Below are 22845 nucleotides of genomic sequence, written 5' to 3'. Positions count from 1 at the left end.
AGCTTGAAGCACTTTATCAGTTAGATGCAATGCATCATGACTTTTCCTATTTTGTAGACAGATAACACAGAAATTAAGAGACATGTCCAGTTCGTTATAGAGCTTGGACAACTCTAACAAGTTCCAACAACTGGGAATGACAATTTTTATGTTAAGTGTTAGAAAGGTATAGACCAAACTCTCTTTCACATTCTACTACTGTGGAGTGAGGTCAGACAAATAAGATGAATAAAATAAGCATCCAACATTTGGCAATAAAAAGAAAGTAATCAGTTTTTCATATAGCAATGTGAAATCTGCAACATGCCTAAGGAAATAAAAAACAATCCTTCATCACTGCTTGTTTAAAGATAGAACATAAATCAATGCACACAGAGCAGATAAAAGAATTTATTACATGCATGCACGTTTTCTTTATTTGTGGCCCTGTGAGTTATTCAGGTGCCTGGCATAAACAACTAAGAATCCACTGAGCCTCAGTAACAAAAAGCTGAAGACAAAGACTTGGTAAGAGTACAGAAAGAATCTTTTGGGATACTATGAGGTGGATTCATTTCAGATTGACTATACTTTATCCTGCCAATGATGACCTTTTCCTTATGTAAGAAACCATGGAAACTTGGACAGACAAATTCAGTTAGGTAGAGCCTCTTTTCCTTTAAAGGAAGAGGAAACTTAGCATTCCTCACACAGCAGGGGTCACTTTTGTGAAGTGCAGAAAGGCTGCAGTGATGCAGTATTTGATCTCATATGGTGGCAGTATGAACCATGCAGAGACTTAGCTGCATGGTGCAAAGGGCATGCATTTCAAGCCACTCAAACATTTCACGAGTGCTTGTAGGTGATACTATACCACTGGCATATGCTGATGTTGTTGAGACTGGAGGCAGGTTTTAAATGCTTAGGAAACATTTAAAGTCTGAGCCTTCATCTTTTTTTAATTTGCCTCCTTTTCAGTATAGCCTATTCAGCTCAACTATGCCTGCTACAGCATAATCAGAAAAGCACTTAAATTACCAATTTTCACAGCTTTGTCATTACATGCAAGATAAACTTGCTAGAGCCCCATCTTTCCCCCTGTTCTTGAAACTAAGAAATTAAAGTCATCACATATATGTCAGATTCACACACATAATGGTTCCTACCAGAAACATAGTTCCTTCGCAGTACAAATCCCTTTCTAGATGATGCAGTGAGTCAGTAAGCTATCTTTAGCAGAAGAGGCTATGTGGATTACATATACCAATGAAGACAATTTTTACTGTTCAAATATGTATTTTTTGAGCAAGCTAATGAAAGAAGGAAAAATAAGCAATCTTCACTTACAACAATCTGCCATCAGATTAGTGTGGTGCTGTATTGTGAGAATCCTTTGTAAGAAGCTTTCAAGCCAGACTATGGAATGAAAGCTGCATGCCATCTGAAAAACTTCTTCTGTCCAAAGAAGACATGTGTATGCACAGCATAAATATTTCTGAATCTGGTGATAACGTTTCATTTACAACAGCATACTGTAACATCATTTTGAAAGAATACCAGGAGGGCCTTGAGCTGACAAAAAATTTCTTTGAGACTGCACCTGCAGTTCATCGAAACGTAATTCAGCCTGTACTGTCAGACCATTCCCCTTGTTTCATTTTTGCCTCTCAGAAAGTCTTCCCAATTATGATGTCAAAAGATTACTTTTTTAGTCATCGTCCTTCACTGGTGAATAAATGACTCACAATTCAAGGTGAGCTCAAGGATCACCTAAATCAGTACATCAAGAGTGTATCTGAAAAGAGCTCCACATAGAGCTTTTGTATCCATTAGGTAGACTAACAACTTAAACCAAATCAGTGAATCACCTTCATTAATCAGTAAAGACACTATCAACATGTATTCCAGAGAATTTTAAAAACTAATAAAAGCAAATTTAAAGTCTTTCTTTCACCTAGTGTCCCTCCAAGTCTAAACCCTAGTTTTCAAACAAACCTACTTAAATAAGACTAGGATACTTTCACTGTTGAGCAATATTGAGCAAATATGTATGCTATTCATGTATTAAATATCTGCCTTTCTATTGTGGAATAATTTCTCAAACCAACAGCAATGGCTGTTCATGCCCTATTAAAATATGTTGAGTGAGTCCATTTTTGCCAAATCACAATACAATCTAATCTGGTGAGCAGAAACCTAGCTAGAAATATATATCAAAAGAAGGTCTGTGCTTTAAATCTCTCTCTACAGTCAGTGTGCAATCTGAGGGGATCACAGAATCACAAAACAACTTGGGCTGGAAGACCACCTAGCTCCAACCCTCTGCCATGGGCAGGAACACTTCCCATCAGATCAGGCTGCCCAGGAGTCCATTCAATCTGGGCTTGAACACCTCCATGGATGGGGCATCCACAGTTTCTCTGGGCAGTGTGTATCAGAACCTTCTGAGTGAAAAATTTCTTCATTATATTTAATCTAAATCTACCCTCTTTTACTTGAATGACATTCCCTCTTGTTCTGTCACTACACTCACTGATAAGGAGTCCTTAGCCAGCTTTCCTGCAGGCCTGCTTTAACTATCAAAAAGACTACAAGGTTTCCTTGGAGTCTCTTCTTCTCCAGGCTGAACAAGCCCAGTTTCCTCTGTCTTTCTTCACAGGAGATGTGCTGCAGTCCTCTCCATGGCTTCTTCTGGACCCTCTCCAACAGCTCCATGTCTTCCTTGTGCTGGGGGTCCCAGGTCTGGACACAGTACTGCAGATGGAGCCTCATAAGAGCAGAGTAGAGGCGGACAATCACCTCCCTCTCCCTGCTGGCCACCCCTCTTTTGATGTAGCCCAGGATACAGTTGGTCTCTCAGGCTGCAAGCAACAGTGTTTGCTTGTGTCAAGCTTTTCACCCACCATTACCCCCAAGTCCTTTTCCACAGGATATCTTAACAGGTTTAATCTAAGCAATACAGGAGAACTTTCTAAGACATATACGTACAGTGCATGTGTGTCTTACTATTACAAGCAGGCAATGTTTAAAGGAAATACAAACAATTGAATAACACAAATTAAATAAAAAAGAGAAAATACATTACATAAAAATTAGGATGACTTTTAACTTCGGCTTTATTAAAGATCTCATACAACCATCTATGACATATTCTTCCAATGCCTCCCTGGCCACCTAACTGCTACCAAACCTAACTGCTCTAAGGAATTAAAAAATATAATGTGAATATCCAGTGAGCAAAAGGATTAATCATCAGCACTGATATCTCAGCAAAGATGAGCTTCATGGAAAGTAAAGATTCTCTCATATGACCCTTTAATATCTGTTCAATTTTAACACTCTAACTGGGGAGAGATAAAATGGCATTTAAGTAATTCCTGAGGAACAACTAAAGAAATCAAAGCTCTCTAAATAGAGAAGATATACCAGTCTGCTGATGATATGTGATATGTTTTCAGAAGAAGAGATATATTGCTATGATCAAATCTTGAAACATATACATTTCAGTAGTATAAATGTACTCAGCAAACCTTTTGAGGAGCAAAATATTTTGTGTTTCTGAGAAATACATTCTTTCTAGTAACTTCAGCCAAAAGGATTCACACAGTGAACTTCACAGAGCTGAAGTCATGTTTCTCTGATATTGTATCTGGCAAGGGAGAGAACCCAATAAGACAAGGAACAAAAAGATTTAAGAAGTGAAGTTGTCTCATCAATCCTTGTGCTGGCAGAACCTGCCTAGTTGCCAGTTTCCTGTGAAACCTAACAATCTGTGAGACGGGAAGTCCCAATGGCCTTATGGGGCTTGGCACCACAAAACTCCTCAGCAGCACTTTTCCACTGTGGTCCATATTTGCATTGGGCCTTAAGCACTTCTTTTTTTCCTTCAATGACATTGGATTCTGTGGGTATTTACTCTACTTGAGAAATATGACTCTTAGTTAATCCCTCATAGTCACCTGATATTTTGAAGGCAACAAAACAAGAACAGCGCTTCCTTTTCCAAAGGGTCTCTACCAGTTCCAAGATCGCTACAGACATTACTGCTATTTGCTTAGTTACACACATATTTCAACAAAACCTGCATGGAAACACCAAAAAAATTTATACCAAGCTGCATGCATGTTGGAAACAACTATTTACCTTGTAGGTGCTTGGCAACAGGCAAGATGAAAACCACTGAGAAGCTATTACCCACAGCAGAACCTAAAGTTCTCTACTCTTCTTCGGCCCTAGCACATCTGTAAAAGGCATCTTAATTCATAAAAATTCCCAATAATCTCTTGAGCATGTATACCTATACAGTATAAAGACAAAGTGCACTAAAATAAATAAAATTCTAATAAAATGCAATAAAATTCTGTTAACTCTCATTCAGACAATTGCACGTGATAAAGGCTGACCTGAGAACAGTTCTATTCTATTATAATATTTAAGATTGCAGTATTTGTTTTGCTCTGTACTGGCCTTCAAAATTAAAATTAAATTCTTTTATCCTTCTGAGCAGTCAGCGTGACTGCTGAAGTGATTTTTACTATCAAGCATTCTCAACACAACAATGACACGTGTGTGAAAAGTTCTGGCTCTTGAACTATTCCATTTTACAATCACTTTTTGATGTAATTTTTGTTCTACAATGGAAAGAAAACAAAATCTAACTTTTACTACAAAATAAATTCTAATCACATCATCTTTTGACTTTGAAGGCTAGATTTTAGATTGACGATCTCTACTTTCGAGAAAGCATAGTCTTGATCTTAACCTTTCTGATGGTGTTTTGTCAAAACATACACTTTCACAAAAACAATTCACCTTTGATCATATGTTTCTACAAGAAACCAAAAGGGATCCCTAACAATACTCCTTACTTGTGTTATTTCTGAAACTTGTTTCTTCAGTAACACATATCCTGGCTACTAATCAATCTTTGCTCTCCTCCAGCTGCCACAAAACTCACAAGAGCTTATGCCTTCTTGGGTAAAAATACTCTTAGTAACAAGTATTATGTCTGCAACATTCAGAGTTTTGTTTCCACATCGAGTTATTAATCTGATGTAAAATCCAAGTTAAAAAGCATTGCATATATCAACTTTATGCAGCAAGAATTAAGCACAAGAAATATATCATGTTACAGAGGTACTCTAGGCCATTAGATTGCAAAAATACCAAAGTAGGGTAGAAAACTGTACAGCTAAAAGGGGGATGTGGAATCATGAATGCAATTAGGGACAAGAATCTAATGGATGACAAAAGAGTTAATGGGAAGAATCACTACAGAGGACAGTGAGAATTCTTATAATAGCAGAGGCTAATGGGCTAAAGATGTTGATTTTCATTTCTACTCTTTCAACAGCAAGATGTCTGATATATGAAGCTACTTCATTCAGGATAGTATGATAAGAGAGATTCATATCACTTTTTCACCAAAGGTATGATATCATTAGCCGTATTACATTAAAAAAAACAAACAAATATAACACAATAAAACCAGTAGCTCAGTTTTTCTACACTATAAATTTATTTTAAGATCCTATAGGCAATATAGATGCATACCCTTGTTCCTAGTTCCCTTTCCTTTTCTTTCTTTTTTTTTTTTTTTCCTCTCTTCTTCAGTGAAAGTATTGTTAGAGACAGATAGCAGAAAAAAAGGACATCATGGGAAAAAACATAGAAAGGTATGAGGTATTTAGGACCTACTGAAAAAAGGATACAAACATTGTTTTGAATTCCTGAATGCAATTCATGCCACTGAGGTGAGGAAGTATTAGAATAAGACAGCTTTGACTATTTATGCACATCAGCACACACACATATATATGCATACATGAAAATGTTCATAATACAATAATAGCACCTATGCCAGGAACTACATGCTGAGTTCCCTTTCAAAGTGGATCTCTTCTTTTTTGTGGACACTGTGGTATCACTAACAATTACTTCAAACAATCTTACCAGCAACAACTCTTACCGCATAAATCTATATTCCACATACTCCAAGCAAAAAAAAAATCCACAGAAATGCCTGAAGTAAGACTAGTTTAAATCTATCATTTTCTGCCAGAATTCATTCAGTTTGCTCCATTTCAGCTTTTTCAATTTTTACTGCCCTGCAGTAGATCTTAATATTTCAGGTAATGAACCCTGAGTTAGAAGTGATAGGGTGGGAATCTGCTTCACTTATCCCAGGAAAACTCAAGGATACTTCTGATCCTGCTGTTATTAAGGCACGAAGTACTATTAATATTACACAAATTCCCAAGGATTCTGACAGCACAGTCTTGGGGGGGAAAAAAAAACAAAAAAACCTCCACCAACAACAAAACCCAACCACTAAACAACAACAACCAAAAAAACCAACAAGTACCCTATAAACAATTTTAAAGGAAGGCGAGATTCTGTTTCTAATCAATAACCTTTTAGTCTTCAAAAATGAGCTGTACAAAACATGCACTAATTAAGATTTACATGCAAACATTTAATTTAATTGGATTTTGACAGGAAAACTGTGCATACGATGCTTATCGGTAGAAGGTTTGATTTGGGGATCTCTTTGGGTTGTTTTGTGAAACTGCAAATAGGTAAATACCTCTATATGCCTGTCTATGTGTGTCAATATGAGTTAGCTGTTATGCATCTTCACTCAAACAATAAAATTGGCACATTCTCTGCTTCTATCAGTCCTCAAGTGTGAGGTATCTGAGTTGATACTCCTTCTCTGCAAGCAACAAGGTACAATAAAAATCAGGTTTTCTATGAGAACCATTTGCTGTGCAGAACAGGTTCTGTGTTCAGCCAATGATAAAAATTTATAATCAATATATTCTATTCTTGTAATCAATATATTCTCTTCTGTTTAAATATTAACAGTTCCTGTAAGTGACATGCAAGTTACATACTACATACTACAACACTCAGCTTTGGTTCTACAAAACCTGGGACTAACTTCCAAAATAATTATTATCAACATATTAAGACTATTCTATTTAAAATACTTAAATTATTTGGGAAAAGACGAAGTCTTCAATGATAGGATTTCTGGGACACAATAAAGATAGGAATTATATATAACGTATTGGAAAACTCATTATACAAAGTATTTGGCTAACAACATAACATGAGAAAGCAATATGATTTGACTTTGTAAATGACAAGAAATGCATCTTAGAACAAAGAAAACAAACCAAATTTAAAACACAGAGAACCTGAAAAGTGGTAACTATGGGAAGGACTCATTGGTCAATGGTGAACCATTTGATTTAAAATTTGTTCTCAGTGCAAGGCAGTACCCAAGACAACTTTTACAAACTTCAGACTTGTCTACAAACAGCTATCAAATAGGAGTACATGGATTATGTTACATTTGTATTTGATACATATTCAACAAAACCATTAACTCCACAATGAAATAAAACTAATTAATTGTGTTCATTACAAAGATTCACAGAAATTACTTGAGAACTGAAAAACATGAAGGAGTCTATTACACATTGCCAAAGAAAGAGAAAAAATTGGGAAAATTTGAACTGAATTTCAGATTTTTTATATTGAGAAGATTAATTGCAAGTTTTCCTTTGATCTAGAAAGCATGACTTTTATGCACTGAAGCATGCATTCACAATGATATTCGAAGTAACTTCTATCAGGAAAGGTTTTCCCTGAAATAAATTAAAGTTATAATAGATTATTGATTGTTTTTAATCATTAAGAAAAAAAAAATATCTGATTTTGATTTTATATGTTTTAAGACATTGTTTTTGAAAAATAACCCGCTGAGACCAGTGGTACAGGTCAGAATAATCACTTCTACCAATGAAATCTATCTATTTATTTATTTCACACAAACTGGTGATAGCTGTATTAATAAAAAATAAAAAATCCAACTCTTGGTCTATAGCGTTGACAACTTTTCTTTTTGTCAGTAGCTTTTCTCACTAAAAAAGAACAGTTGAAACAAGTTAGGTGTGATATTTTGCGTATATGTATTAATTTATGTATTTATGTAACATAACTATGATCTCTTGGGAAAATATATCAGATTTACAATTGAAAAACAAGTTTGAAATTTTCACTCTTGAACAGAAATTTAGCTATCCAACTCTTAGACAAGTGACACAACTCCTAATTAAACGCTCTTATAAGCTAAAATAGAATAAACCAGAAAAGTGTAAACCTAAAATACTATACTTCTAACTACCCAGCAGTTCTCAGCCTCGACTGAGAAGAACACATAGAGCTTTGACTTGGATTTACTAATGATGAAGAGAGAAGGAAAGTCTTCCTTTCAAAGTCCCATGTATATCAGGGAAAGGAAAGATGGAGGGGAGAAAAAAAGAAAAAAAAAGAAAAAAAGAAAAAAAGGCATCATTAAAGATAGAGCAAAGGAAGAGAAAAAATAAAATAAAATTACAGGAAACTTTCATTTCAACTACCCCAAACACTTCCACTACATTTGAGGTCCAAAGCCCAAATAGTTTATTAATCTTTTCCTTTCTGATTCAAATGTCTTCTTGAACCATAGTCTTCTCTCAATCCCTGAAACCTATGGATTTGCTGCTATCACAGACTTTACTCTAGTTTTTAAATGGCCTCTTCTCATGGTTTATGTTCATCTTTTCTGCAGAAAGGTCATTATAACCCACATTTAAACTTTTTTAAGCAGATGATGAAATTACTCTTGTCTAAAAGACTACTTCATGCCTAAGAAATTTTCTATTTGCATTCACTTATACCTGTCCTTAAGTCTAGTAAGGATTTCTAGAGTGCACTCTGTGCTGTTCACACTGCCTCCTATCATCCCCCATATCAGTAGAATTACCTAACTATTCAGTGATTAATGAGAAACATCTAGTTACAGCTGTTTCATTTTGCTTCAGTTGCACAGCATTCTGGGATGAGAATGGGCTAGAATTTGGGTTTGGCCCCTGATTTGATGATATTTTCCTGTTTGACAGTGGTAGCTAGGAGCCATTAATTTGGCTGTGAGAAAGCATGGCTAGTATATTAATTCTTTTATGTAATGGAATAAAGACATTTTTAATTGCAATCCAGTCTTTTTGGCTACACAGGATTTCCAGACTAGCTTGTCGTGGAGATAAGTTCAAGCAGAGTAGGAAAGAGTGCTGCTGCTACAAGGTTTCATCAGAACAAGGGCACATTGTGAAGGCAGCATTCTGGGATGTACATCCAAACAAAACTGTTCTCATCTCTACCACTTGTGCCTACTTCATCTTTCTATGATCCTTTATCTTAGGCACCTGAGCTTGTTTGAGAGAACTACTAAACTGTTTCACATCTCTCACTCCCCCATGCCCCTCCCTCTCATGGCCACATCCATTATTCAGCTGTATATTTGCAGCAACCCTGTTATCTACTACCAGTCTTTTCACATTTAGGGACTGCATGAGGTTCCATCTTCTCTTAAAATCTTTTCTTACCATGGTACTACTTTCCAGCTCCAGCTTATTCCCTTCTGTGTATGTGGCAAGAATCCTTCTCAAGATTTCCTGAGTAATGTAAGGACAATATTCCTAACCCTGCCCTTTTGAGTATGACAAAGCTGGAAAACAAATGCTGTAAGGAAAAAAAAAAAAATCTTTCCATACCTATAGCCTTTGAACTGAATCTCACCAGAATTTTCCAGAAAAAAAATAATTAAAAATAGCGTGATGAACAAAGCCAGTACGGAAAATTTAAGCTTGAAAAGATTTTCAAAAATCAACATATGGAAACTGAAACACAGTCTCATATTTTGTAGTGGTAAAGCATCATAATTACATATAACATTACCCATCCTAACAGAAAACTTACAAAACAAACAGGTACGTAAGCAATAGAAGATACATACCTCACATATATAATACATATATTTTATTCAAAATACATAGGTCTTTAGGTCTTGTCTGTTAGAAAATCTGTATATGAGAAATAAACCTGACTCAATATGAAATCTGTTAATATTTTACAGGAAATGCAATGTTTTTCTTTCCATTAAAAAAAAAAAAGGCATATTTATGAGATAATTAGCCTAACATCATTTAATTAAGTGCTGGAAATAGCAATAAATTACAAATCAGGCCTCCTACTCCTCCTCAAGTCATTTCAGAGGAAGAAAAGCAGATAGACACTAAATTTCAAAATCTTTTAGCTATACATCCATAAGCCCTGCTATTATCCTCTTCAATTTGTACAATAAGTTATATGAAATCAAACACACTAAGATGTTAAAAGCCCTGAAGGGAAATAATTTAGAACAGACAAAAGGAATTGCTTTGCTATGATATATATCTAGCTTGCAGTACACCAACACAACAGTTTGTTAATGTTTCTTGACTTAGAGCAGGTGCTGCAGACTGCTACATTGGAACTTATTAAAACACCCAACATCTGAGTAGACACAATTTGCAGGAGCAATGGCATGGGTAACAGTGTTGCTGTTAATACCATTAACAGCCATGCTAATATGCATCAGTCATCAGTCTGAAATTCACTTCAGATGCATATTTATATATTCAAAGACCATTAATGGTTTAGTAATTTAATTTACTGTATCACTAGAAATGAATATGCACCTGCGGAATGTACATATTCCTTAAGTGTGTTGAGTTCCACAGCAGAGAAGAACTGTATGCAGCAACGTCAGAAATGCTCCTCTCTAAAGAGCTTTTCATAGCTCTGCATTCTGGGCTAGCCTCATACTTGTTTATCCCTATTGCAGCAAAAGCTTTGAATGCACAGACTGTACGTGGACTTGAAGCACACACTCAGGAGCAAATTTCTGCCCAGAGAGGCAGGATCTTAATGCTTGTGGCAACATGATCAATCTTCTAATTTGCTACAGCCAGAAAGGAAACTGAGTCCAAGCAAAAGGTCAGAAGAGGCATTTTATATTCTCTGTTAAAGGAAGGGAGGAAAAAAATGTCTTTGAGGAATAAAGAAAGTAGCTAATGAGACACAGCACTGACAGCTGGAATTTAATAAGTATCCACTTCACAAGGAAAATTGCTCTTAGTAATTAAATACAGGTATCATACAAAGCTTCTGCTTAAAACCAGACTTCAAAATCTTTCTGTCAGTAGGACTGAAAGGGTTTTACATCCCAGGTAATATAAGGGTGGGTTTGCCTGGGAGGCTGGTCCTAAACGAAGACGGTTAATTGCATAAAATTCACAGTCATGTCAGTGGTAAATAATTCCAAAGGGACTTGTTCAGATAGAAGTCTGGCATTACTGAAAAACAGACTGCAACTAAAAAGACCTGTTATAAAGTCCACCAAAATCCGAGACATATAAAAACTTTATTAGTCATTTCAGAACTAAAATGCAAACAAGATCTTTTTAGAGGGATCCAAAATTCTTTATGTTCCAGGTCTGTAGGGCCATAAAACTCTACCTGAGAAAATTTTAAACAATCTTCTAATTAATCACAGAATTTTATAGCCTCTCACAAGCTGTACGTAAAACATTAACAAGGTAGGGAGAAGGAAGTCCTCTTTGTACTAAGCATGACTCCCAACTCCAATGACATACCCCACTTGACGAATCAGGTTAGAATTTAACATCAAACTGAGATTATAATGGATACTAGCACACAGAGCTGGTGTTTCGTTTATGGGCTTGCATGCCAATAAATGAAGGTATAAGTCTCTAAATTACTGTGAGCATCTGGAAGAGCAGAGTCTAATATTTTTCTGTAATTTTTACCATCAAAATAGGACCACATAACATATTCCTAATAAAACTAGTATCTCTAAAAAGATATCTTGATTCTCACCTAATTAATAGTCCAACAGAAATGTGTTGGTATGAGAGAAAGAAAGCAGTTAAGTATCTAAACTAAGCTGAGTGATTATACCAGACACATTCAGTAGAACTGCATTTACTCTAGTATGTATAACATAATTACACAGCTGTAATTACCTCAATGTAAGAGCGCTGACTTTGCAATATATGTTTTAACTTACCTCATAGAACATAGGCACATCTTTAACCTTTTTCCCCTTTTGACTTCCAGATTCTGCAATCTGCAAGGAAATAAAGCATTCTGCTGTGATCAGATTCTAATTTTAAACAAATTATTTTACTTGTTATTGACTATTGTAAATCATCTTAAAGTTCCTTAGGGAGGGAGCTTTGATGAGCACCTTGGAGAAAAGTCTGAAGAAGACTTAAACACTTACAGGGAGCAAACCAACTCACATAGTAAGGTTCTCTACTTCCATTTTTAACTCCTATGAAGTAGTGTAAATTTTAAAATTTCCAGAGTAATTCATTTATGGTTTGGTTTGTTATTAAAAGTTCCTTTCTTGGAATACCTGTCTGAAGATATCTTCACATGTTACCACGCTGAAGAGCTTCCGCTGTGGCACCTGCACAGCAAGGGACAAGGCCTTTGTGTGAATTTCATCCTCAATTCTAGCTCCCACCACAAAAGCGATGCTAGGCTTCCAGTCATCCTACTTTCCAAAATAAAATATTTAATGCATTAGAACATGAGCACACAATAAAGCTTCTCTGCAGTTTGAATGAGTGAGCACGTAGACATAATGACTTTATTTAACACATATTCATTATCATATGAAACACACTGCAATAAAGTGTACAACCCGCAAAAGTACATACTGATTTATTCCAATTATTTCTGCCATCAGGTGGCAGCATTATGCTATGGAAAAAGCAAGAGCCCAATAATACTAAAACACCTTAGAGGCAGACACTGCATTGACACGTTACAAAAGTGAAATAACTTTTGCATGTCATTTGCACATTTGAGAATCTGGTAAACAAAAAGGATGTAGAATTTAAATGTATGTATTTATACTGTTGGCATTAACTATTTGCTCTAGAAAAATGAAAAAAAAATCCAGCTTCCTCATCCTGGAAAAGAGAAACTGACTGGATACTATTTTCTAAAAAATGTAGCATTGTTTGTACATTTTATAAGGATCTGTCTATTCATGCATTCTTACAGTTTTTCACTACATATTTTTAACAAAGATAAATTTTGTCCAAATGGGTAATTTAAGCAAATCTCCACTTTTTTTACTCCAACCTACTGGAATCCCTTTCAGAAAGTGAGTGGTCATCTCCAACACATCTATAGCTCTCTCTAGTGTTTTTTATCAGAATCAGTGACACCTGAACTGGTGGCACATGAACCAGAAATACATCTGGGAGTTGTGTTTTCCTCACTTCAAGACACACCATGTTAAATATATTCTATTGCAAACCTGCATGTTTAAACTGCAAGGATATCAATGAAACTTCATTAGGGTCAACACAGAAACAGTTTCAGCAAGTGGTCTAAGCAAGATCTAAATGGTCCGAAGACACTGTCATACTGGACAGGAACAGGCAAGCAGACTCATGTTATTCAGCGCACATCATGCTAAAGAGAAATTTAAGAAAAGCTAATTGTTCAGGATTTTTATGAAAATATTTTCATATTCATATATCATGAAAAATGCATACAAAAATGCTTGCAGAACAATAGAACAAAACTTGAGTATATAGTAAAGACAGGGAAAGAACCTTTCAAAAAAGAAAAAAAAAAAGAAAAAAGAATGAATATGATAAAAAGGTAGGTTTCTCTTTTTCCAGTTTTACAACACTATTCTTCATTTGTTCCTTCTCATATCTGGAAGAAAAAAAAAAAGCCTACCCTAAATCTTTGCAATAGAGAAGTGTGTCCAGCCATGCTGCAGTGGTGACACTGCTCACTGGAGAAGTGGCAATAGCTGCAGCACTGCTGGCAGCTCAGCTCTCCATCAATGGCCAATGTGGGGACTGAGCTAGGTCCACTCAACTCCTTTTTCCCCTTTCTACAGAGCTGGGGAATAGTGATAGCTCACCCTGCCTAAAGTTGTCAAGATAACTGTGAGTGAACGAACTTGATATTTTAACATTACCATCAAAAGATGTACAGGAGTTGCAATTAATGTGAATTAAAGTTAAACTTGTCATTGTACAGCTGTCTTCTTTGAACAGAGAGCATTTGGATGTCCATACTTGTGTGCAAATGCATTATATTCTAGGCTTCCACAAGTGCAAGCTGTTGTGATTGAACGACCCTCTTGTATCAGCATTGTGAGCAATGCTGGAGACTTGAGAAGGACCATCCAGACGTGAGGTAAGCAAACGGAGCAGCTCATCACCAAGATGTTCTCCTTAGTGTAGGCTGCCAAGAGGGGAATGAAGTGCAGTAGGCGTCACAGAGACAGGCCAATAGCACAAACAATATTCAGAAATGCCAAGTTGTAGCCTTGGCTTCAGGTGGGGAATGATCCAGTAGCAACAGTGCCTGTTCCTACAAGGTCTTTGTTTTTCAGATATGTGAAGAAAACTCCATCAGAGTTCTAAGACCTCTCTACCTCATGCTCTCTTTCTCTTTAGAACACGCCAGTACCTCGGTGCCCAGAAATTACATCTGCTTAGAACTAACATCATCCTGGAACAGTGATGTCTGTGAAACCTGTATTCCTCCTAGCTCTGACTCTTCTTGACCTTTGCACCCTTAGCCCACAATTGTTGCTATCTCACTTCTCATTCTGTTTCTACTCTCTGTTCCAGAGTGCCATAACTTCTCCAAAACCTTCTCACACCCTGTTCTTGCATCCCTAATCCCTAACATCATCTTCTCCTCAGTCTTCCCATGCAGTTAGTCCTCAGCTTCATTACCTGACTTCATTGCCAGCTTTCTCAAGTCTCAGATTCCTTGTCCAATTCCTAGCACCTTTAATATTTTCCCAGGCACTTGGCTTATGTATGAGTAATTGGACTTTTTTCTTTGCAACACTTCTTCATTCCTTGGGGAGGCATTTAAAGCAAAGGATAAACATTCCCTGATTCCTACTGAGGTGGTCACCTTCAGAGAAGCCCATAACACCAATGCAAAACATCAGGATAAGTACAGCTTGTGAAAATGAATTACCCAAAAAACCTTCAGATTTATCCAAACAAAACATTTTCAGGGATTCACCAAAGGTATGCTCTTGACACTACTGGCATGTCTTTTTCCCTCCATTCATTTTCTGCTTCAAAAGAGCTTCTCCATAGAACAGCTCCTATCCCTCTTTAGCTGGAATATGAATCAGAAATATATTCCTTTTATACAAACACACAACACCTGCGAACAGGAGCTAGATAAATTGATGCAGAATTCCCAGTCACCAATAGCATGCCATCTGTTTCTACACTCACTGATTTTGAAGCCCTTGAGGTTCATTTTCCAGTAAAGCGGAATGTTCATAACAGCAATTGAGGTCAATGAGGACAGAGAATATGCAGAATTAGTACATAGCTTAAGGTGTTCAACTGATTGTCTTTCTTCTGACCTTAAAATTTATTATTTTTTGCAACATTGTCCTTATATTATCAATACTGTAACAGTACCCTTAATGTTCAAGGCTCTGAAAGGACAGAGAAGAAACAGACCCTGCTTCTACAGCTCACCACCTAAAATCACAACATAAAACTGAGAAGGAAAAGTAATAAAATGTATACGGTTACTTTTAAAACATTTTCTCTCAATATACAACTGCTGCTCTACTCAGTTCAATTCTTTCAAATGTTATTGTAGAAGAGAGACCTAACAAAGGATCTTAGGGAGCATAGATTAATCACCTCAGGGTTACCTCAAACGAGGTTCCCAGCTGAAAGTATAGGACAGAGAAAATCATGCAATAACTAGAGGAAAAGCACAGAGACACTCTGAGGAGGCTGCCACTAGGGGAACAGCAGAAGCACTCCTGACTGTCAGTGGAGATGAGTGAAACAGAGATAGTAGACAGCCCAGAGAATCAACAGCACTGGTTCAAAACTGAATGATCATCATAATGGGAAACGTGACATTGGTAACTGAATATCTTCTATGCAATTTGATACAAGTTCCAGTTATGGATAGGATCACTCTAACTGGAAGACACTCAGTTACAATCATTGTCACAAATGATTATGCGTCCCTCATTTCAAAACACTTGACCATGTCCAGACTTGAAACAAGTCAAAATCTCTCAGAAATGATCTATAGGGGAAGCTTGCATGTCCTTCTGCAGAAGAAGCTCTAGTCCCAGCAAGATCCACCTAGTTCCCAAAGCTCCACACAAGCAGCTTTCTTTCCATTTTTAACGTCTTGCTTCATTTCCTAGACCTAGAAGAGCAGCTGCTTCAGAGGAGACATTTGAACAAAGCAGATACATTGGCTACACCTGAAGTACTGGTTTCTAGATTTCTGTTGCTAGAACAAGCATCAAACAGTTGTCTGATCCGTGGGTGTTTTTTTGTTTTGTTTTGTTTTGTGTGTGTGTGTTTTTCCTGCGTAGGGCCTCAACTAGTAGGCTCACTTCTTTACACTGTAATTTCAAATGTAACTCTAATTGCTAAAGGGAAACATGTGAAAGCTTAAAAACTCCAAATATTTGAGCATCGACAGGTGAGAGTTCTTTAATCTCCTCATTTTTAAGTACAGCCCTAGAAAAAGCAAGATTTATTAGTAATTTACGAATGCTTGGGAAGGCATAACCTTTAGCTTTTTTTGTTTTCAGCAATGAGGGAGCTTGTAAACCAGTAAATACAGAAGGAATTAGTGGAAAAAGTGGCTCATCAGCAATTTTGCAGCCGTAATGCAGAGATGCGCAGGGCACCAGCGTTAAGATACCTTCAAGTCCGCTTTCATTACCTGCTGACTGACACCTACCCAGGTTACTACTGGATTCTGGTTTTAGGAGCTTGGGCTTTTGCTGCATGATTGCAGATTACAGAGCAACACAATTCAACTGAACATTTAGTTTCTCTCCAAAGAGCAAGCAAAATGAATAGAGATCAAAAGTTGAGCCATCCTATTCAGAATGTTTTCAATGGTTTTACAAGGTCTAGATTCAATTTTCAGGCCTTAAAATGCCGATAAAGCAAAACAGTACAGATGGGAAATCAGAACAGAATGCGGCTTCCAGCTGCTATGCTCAGTTAGAGCACCTAATAAGGACACAGAATAGATATATCAGAGCTGTATTTGCTTAGAATTCACTTTTCACCCAGCAAATATAGCCCTATATCTTCTTAAAGCATTAAAAATGTAAATCTGAGAGTCTTAGTTTATATTTTGTGACTTAATTATGCAACTAGCCCAATCAAATTATCTTGATAAATAAATGAAGACAAACTCAACTTGTAGCTCCATGTTTTTCTGCAGAGTATATGTTAGAAACAAAAGATGTATATAAACTACAACATGAGCCTCTGCAAAATCTGTATTTCCTCTGTACCTGTTTTTATGTTGTCTGTTTGCCAGTTTTCACAGTGTTTTTAAGAAAAAGCCATTATTTGCTTAGTAAATACCAGTTAAATCATATTTTGGTTAGCATACCCTCCATAAAATGTTAACACCACATGTGAAATGACTCCTTTCCATAAGATCAGGCTAATAAAATATTGTAAGTAAGTCGTAAACACACATCAAAATGTGAAATTTCATTGCTTAGCTTACCTGGTACAGTATAAAACCAGTTCTAGTAAATTCCCTCTGACTCCACTAAAAGAAAAGAATATTCTCTAAATTGATAAAAGATTTTAAAATTCATTATACGTGATTTACCAGAAGAGGAATGTATTTAATTGGTAGGAGTTCCTGTCATCTCCCAAATATTTTCAGCTTCATACATTATATCTCATATGATGTAAGAAATAATTTTGCACAGTGTGGTTGGTGACACCTATAATTAAAATAGCTCAACACTTTCTATAAAAGGCTGCTTTCAGTTTCTAACCTTTACGTACTTGAGTTTAAATGCTATATGCTGTAAGATTGCTGAAGAGAGCAGGGGGAGAACAGGATACTGAGTTTAGACTATTTGCTGAACGAGGTTTGATTAGAAAGATCATTTTTATCCCTTCATAAAAAACCTTATGTGATTAAGTAAGAAAATCAGTTTTCTCCATGTTCAAGGGGAAGAAAATCTGGCAGCACAGGCACACATACATCAAAGCTATGGTTTTACAAAGCACAATCATTTACATGAAGTATACCCACATCTCAGCATCATGAACTCTGATGCTCGGAAGAGCATTCAACAGCTAAGTACTATGTCTGTCTCTGCCCAGGATAATCAGAGCTGAGTAAGAATTGCCCTCCAACAGGACATTTTAGCAGTTGCCCAGCGCCACAGAAGCTTGAGGCTGGAACCCCAAGGCTCTGCCTGCCAGCAGCAAGACAGCGAAAATGGAATTAGTTTAACTGGAACATAAAACTCACGGACAGTATCAAAATTAAGGAACCAAGGAATCTTAATTAAGCTCCCTCGGGTACAGGCATTACAATAATCCTTAATTAGGTGATCACATACTTTCTTCCAACAGGATTTTGATTCCATTCAGTGAATACATTCAACATTTCCTTCCATCTGCCTCAATGTGTGGTCCTGAATAATCCTAATTCTGGTATTTCCTAAGTTTTGAGCATTTATTTTCTACCTTTTAAAATACCTCAATATAACAGTTTATATTTAACAAATGTAATAAATTACAGATAGAAGCAGAATAAACAGAGCACTTTGTTCAGTGAATTCACTGGACAATATCCACAGCCACAATAAACACCACCATAAAAACAAAATTTCGCTAATTGGCACCTTGCTAGCAAGCCCAGGAAAATGGCCAGGAGCTGAGAAGCGTATGGAGAGGGAACCTCCACCCCTTTCTCAGTCTTCGGGGATGTTCTCCTGGAGTAAGGATGGAATTCGACAGCAGGAAAGGGCTCAAGTACTTTTGAAAATGTAAATTCGGAAGGGGGGAAGGGAGCGGGGGGGAAGGGAAGCAACAGGCTTAGATAAGCAGAACTTACTGCAAACAGTGATTTTGTTTGGCTAAACTTTTACAAGATGGTGACTACCAAATGAAAAAATGAATACAAGTTAAGTACTTTTGGGAGACTTTTGGAATCAGAGGCATTTTTGAAAAACTGACCAGCCAATTCAAAAACAGATCTCTGAAGTCTTCACGCTTACCAGAAGTGCACATTATGAAAAAATAACAAGGTGAAAACACAGCAAAAAATACTCTGGGTCTTCAAATGAGGCAGGAACCCCCAAACTCCCAAACAAGGGGTCCATGGAAGTCATTTGTCTCACTTGCAGAAGTGGTGGTAGACAAACACATGCTAGAGAAATATTATTGTTTGTAAAACTGCCGTGCTATTTTGAAACCAAATTTCTTTCTCGCAAGTCAAGATTTATTAGAATGACATTGCTTATATATAGAACCTGGAAACCCAAATACGCCTTTAGACCCTCACATGTTGTTCAAAAGCAAAAAAAAAAAAAAAAAAAAAAAAAGCGTTTTTTAGCTGCTCACGCTCACGCAGGAAAATTACAGCCTCACATTTTCAACGCGGGAGTTAATGCTGTGTCAGCACCTCCACGAAACCCCCGTTGTTCAGCAGTTTATAAAAAGTTCACTCCGAGTCGAAACTTGGCGTCCGACCCGGGGATAGGAGAGCAGGCGGCTGTGCCGTGCCGGGGGTGGCTTCCGGAGGTGGACACGGGGAGCCCCGCACGACCCTCGGCCCCCCGAACGTCCCTCGCCCCGTCAGCTTCAGGCCCCCCTTGGCCACCCTTCGCCTTCACCTCCTCCAACGGGACGGACACCAGCGCAGCCTCCCAGCTCTTCGCTGCGGTCCCCGCGGAGGAGGAGGCAGCCACCCCGCTGGCCTTGGCCCGCTTGGGGGCCATGGCGGTGCCGGCAGCGGGCAGACCTCACGCGTCGCCCCGACGACCGGTCTCCGCGTGACCGCGGCTTGCAGCCGCGCCGTCGCTGCGGCAACCGGGCCCGCAGCGCTTCGAGCCCTATAGGCCAGTGCTGCTTGCTGGTGGGGCCGAGGCCGCGGTGGGGCCCTTCGTGGGGCTGTAGGCTATAGGCTGAGCAGCACACGCGGCATAGAACCGAGGTGCTGCGCCTCGAGCCGCCATTTTGTGCCTTGGAACAGGGCATGGGGTTGGGTGCGTGCAATGGGGCTGGAGGGGAACTTCGGCCCCCTGACCCTCTCAACCACCTCCTCGTCCCCCCGGAGCTGTGCTCAGCCACTGGGCACAGGTGTGGGTGTCCCGGGCCAAAATCACTGGCTGAGCGCTGCCAGATGTGCCGGCATGGGGACTCGGAGGGGAGAGGGAGGCACGGCTGGGAGAAAGCAGGAGAGCTGCCAAGATAAAGAATTCATTACAGAGGAGTCATGTTGTGATCTCACAGTGGAGACGAGTGAAATATTCTGTGTGATTTAACATTTGGTGAAAATATCCCAAACCACATGGTGCCCTTCCCCCAGCCCGCTGTACCGACCAGCATTGCTTGGAGCCTCCAAATCTATTATTTTAATTTTGCAGGAGCCTTAAAGCCATGCTGTGCAGCCCATTACTGCTTTTTTCTGTATTGTATTCTAGGATAATACTGACCTCATGTACGTTCTTTATAAAATACCTTCTAATTATATGCAGTAGAAAACTATTAAGTTTGTAAGAGACATAAGATATCAGTCTTGTATCATTGTAGTGTGCAGATGAGCATCTTGCCTGGGTTTGTAGACAGTGATGTAGTTTATAACATGGGAAAGCTGCACAGTAGATTTGCCAACACCCATAAACATGTTCTCCCACCCCATTTCTTGGCTAATGTCCATTTTTCTCTTTTTGAGGTTTTCTTTTGTTGTTCTGAAAAAAAAACCAAAAAAACCCACCAGACTGCAATTGTTCAGAAAAACAGAGAGGATGGCATTCCCACCAAATGCTTGTTCTTCATTAAGGTCTTGGGTATACAGACTGTGCCTGCTGAGGTGTACAGAGAGAGTATGGGGAAGAAGAACTTAGGCCAGCAGCAGCAGGAAAGGACAGAGGAATGAGGCAGAGTGCATAGATAACATTGCTGAATACCATTAATGTGAACTGTCCTGATTTTTTTTTAATGGCTCAGTTTTCAGTCTGGTTGTAAGCTTCAGGATGACCAGTGGGAGAGGACTGTGCACCCAGTTCCTGATGATATGGGGAACTATGCACTACCATCATGCCAACAGGAGATGAGGACTACTTAAGCACTACCTTCTATGCCCACACCTGGAGTTGTAAGCTCAGAGTTGGTGGGAAGACTGAAATCAGAAAGGCACAAAAAGGTCTGAGAACATGAACAATAGCTGTGAGAATCAAGAAGTGGTCTCTTTTTACTGTTGTGTGTTTGCTTTGATGGGTAAGGATTAGCTAACAGAAATTGTTTTGTACTGCTGCTTATCGTTAGTACTAACACACTGTCTAACTTGCTGTTTATTGTTGTTGGATGCTGTTTCAAATAGTGAGTCAAGCTGAAGTGGGACAGCCAATCAGGGAGCTTACCAGTTCATTCAAAATGACCTCCACCACTCTCCTGAACAAAGGAGAGAAAAAAATTATACTCCAGTGTATAGCTCTAAAATAAGCTTTCCAGTAGTGAAGTCAGTTAAAGATATCTCCTGTTTGGCTGCTTGTCTCTGTCCATTCAGTTGTGCTGCCAAAGATGCTTGTAGGCCAGGCTATAAACCATATAACTGAAACTCTCTTGGTTAAATTCTCCAACAGACAAAAACAGCAAATCAGAAATATTGGGAAACTACAGCCTTTGTTCTCTGAAAATGGTGTAGGCTGCAAAACTTTGAGTTGTCTCTCAGCCATCTGTAAACTTCCAGCTTCTTTCTGATAACTAAAATATGAAATTGCTGAAATCTTAAAACTTGCATTAAGAAAAATGAATGTAATTCGGTGGTAAAGATAAGCTAGGAATAAGAATACACAAGAAAAAGATCCAGAGCAACAAAATGTGGTTGGGGATACCCACTTTAAAAGAAATGGAATGTACAGATGTATCCCTTCCATTTCTGCATAGTGAAACTGAGTTTCCATTAGTGCAAGTGATAATAGGCAAATCTGCGATGACTTTCTGTGTGACAAGAATATTTATGGTGTTATTTTCAGGCAGAAGGCAACCTAAAAATTATAAAATCACTTATTTATTTTCCGGCTTATTAAAACCATCACAAAAAGCCACGAATACATGAACAAACAAGTGTGAAGTAATCAAAGCTTTGGTTTTATCATAGACTTGCAATTCCAAATAACAGTGTATGTAAATATGAGGCAACTTGCATTTACCTGGGAGAAAACTAAACCACTCTGTACTTTTTCAATTCACACAGCAGGGTAGGAGAATGTGCGTGTTAATACTGCAGTCTAGTTATATGCAGTAACCTGTGCCCACACCTTTAATAATAATATAGAAATAATAATTACAAATTATTGATTAAATTATTAATTATGATTTATTAAAACATTAAATAATTGATAACTGAAATGTTGATAAACTTCAGAAAAAAGAGACATTAATTTCTTTTTATTATACTATGGCTTAAAGAACATTTACACTTACTTGTTTTCCAGTATAGGGTGGAGAGTGAAAAAAAAAAATATTTATCAAAATTGTGTCTTCGCTACTTGATGTTTCCTGGAAGACTGCAGTTGACTGAAGAACTAGTAGACGTTTTGTGTCTTTTAATAATTAAAGCCTCATCAATTGAGAGGCAGAATCAATTTAATCATGCTTGTTTTTTGTTGTTCTTCCCCCTAGTTGTTTATTTTAAATGCTTAACAAATATTTGGAAAACACTATATTTTCAGTAAGAACTATCAACTTCTCTCCTTTGGTTGACATGTTACCAAAGAGTGCTCTTTACTCAAGTCCTTAAGAACACACTTAATTACTTTATATTGCTTTCCTAAGATTTAAATGTTTCTTGAATAGCAAGGCTTCCTGAATTATGGCTTCAGAAGCCTGTTTCCGTTTTGGAAAACTTTCCACAAGGCTGTCA

General features: G+C 37.8%; 1 protein-coding gene across 7 annotated transcripts in view; it reads right to left on the bottom strand.

Annotated features, from left to right (window-relative positions):
* SPAG17 (sperm associated antigen 17) overlaps window positions 1-19791 on the bottom strand; it is a 97246-nt gene extending 77455 nt beyond the window's left edge. For 4 of the 7 annotated variants that reach the window (XM_085236327.1, XM_085236346.1, XM_085236354.1 and 1 more), the window contains exons 1-3: window positions 19592-19790; window positions 12290-12430; window positions 11939-11998 (exon numbers count right to left, since the gene is read on the bottom strand). In XM_085236327.1, coding sequence (XP_085092453.1) covers window positions 11939-11998; window positions 12290-12430; window positions 19592-19696 — 306 coding nt within the window. In that variant the 5' untranslated portion in view covers window positions 19697-19790. The other 3 variants (XM_085236361.1, XM_085236366.1, XM_085236373.1) reach the window with 3 other exon arrangements.
* Between the last annotated feature and the right edge of the window lie 3054 nt (window positions 19792-22845).

This window comes from Meleagris gallopavo, chromosome 1 (genome assembly GCF_905368555.1).
Source record: "Meleagris gallopavo chromosome 1, MGAL_WU_HG_1.1, whole genome shotgun sequence".
NCBI classification, from domain to species: domain Eukaryota; kingdom Metazoa; phylum Chordata; class Aves; order Galliformes; family Phasianidae; genus Meleagris; species Meleagris gallopavo.
The sequence above is the reverse complement of the archived record's forward strand: the minus strand, read 5'-3'. Positions and strand labels throughout refer to the sequence as shown.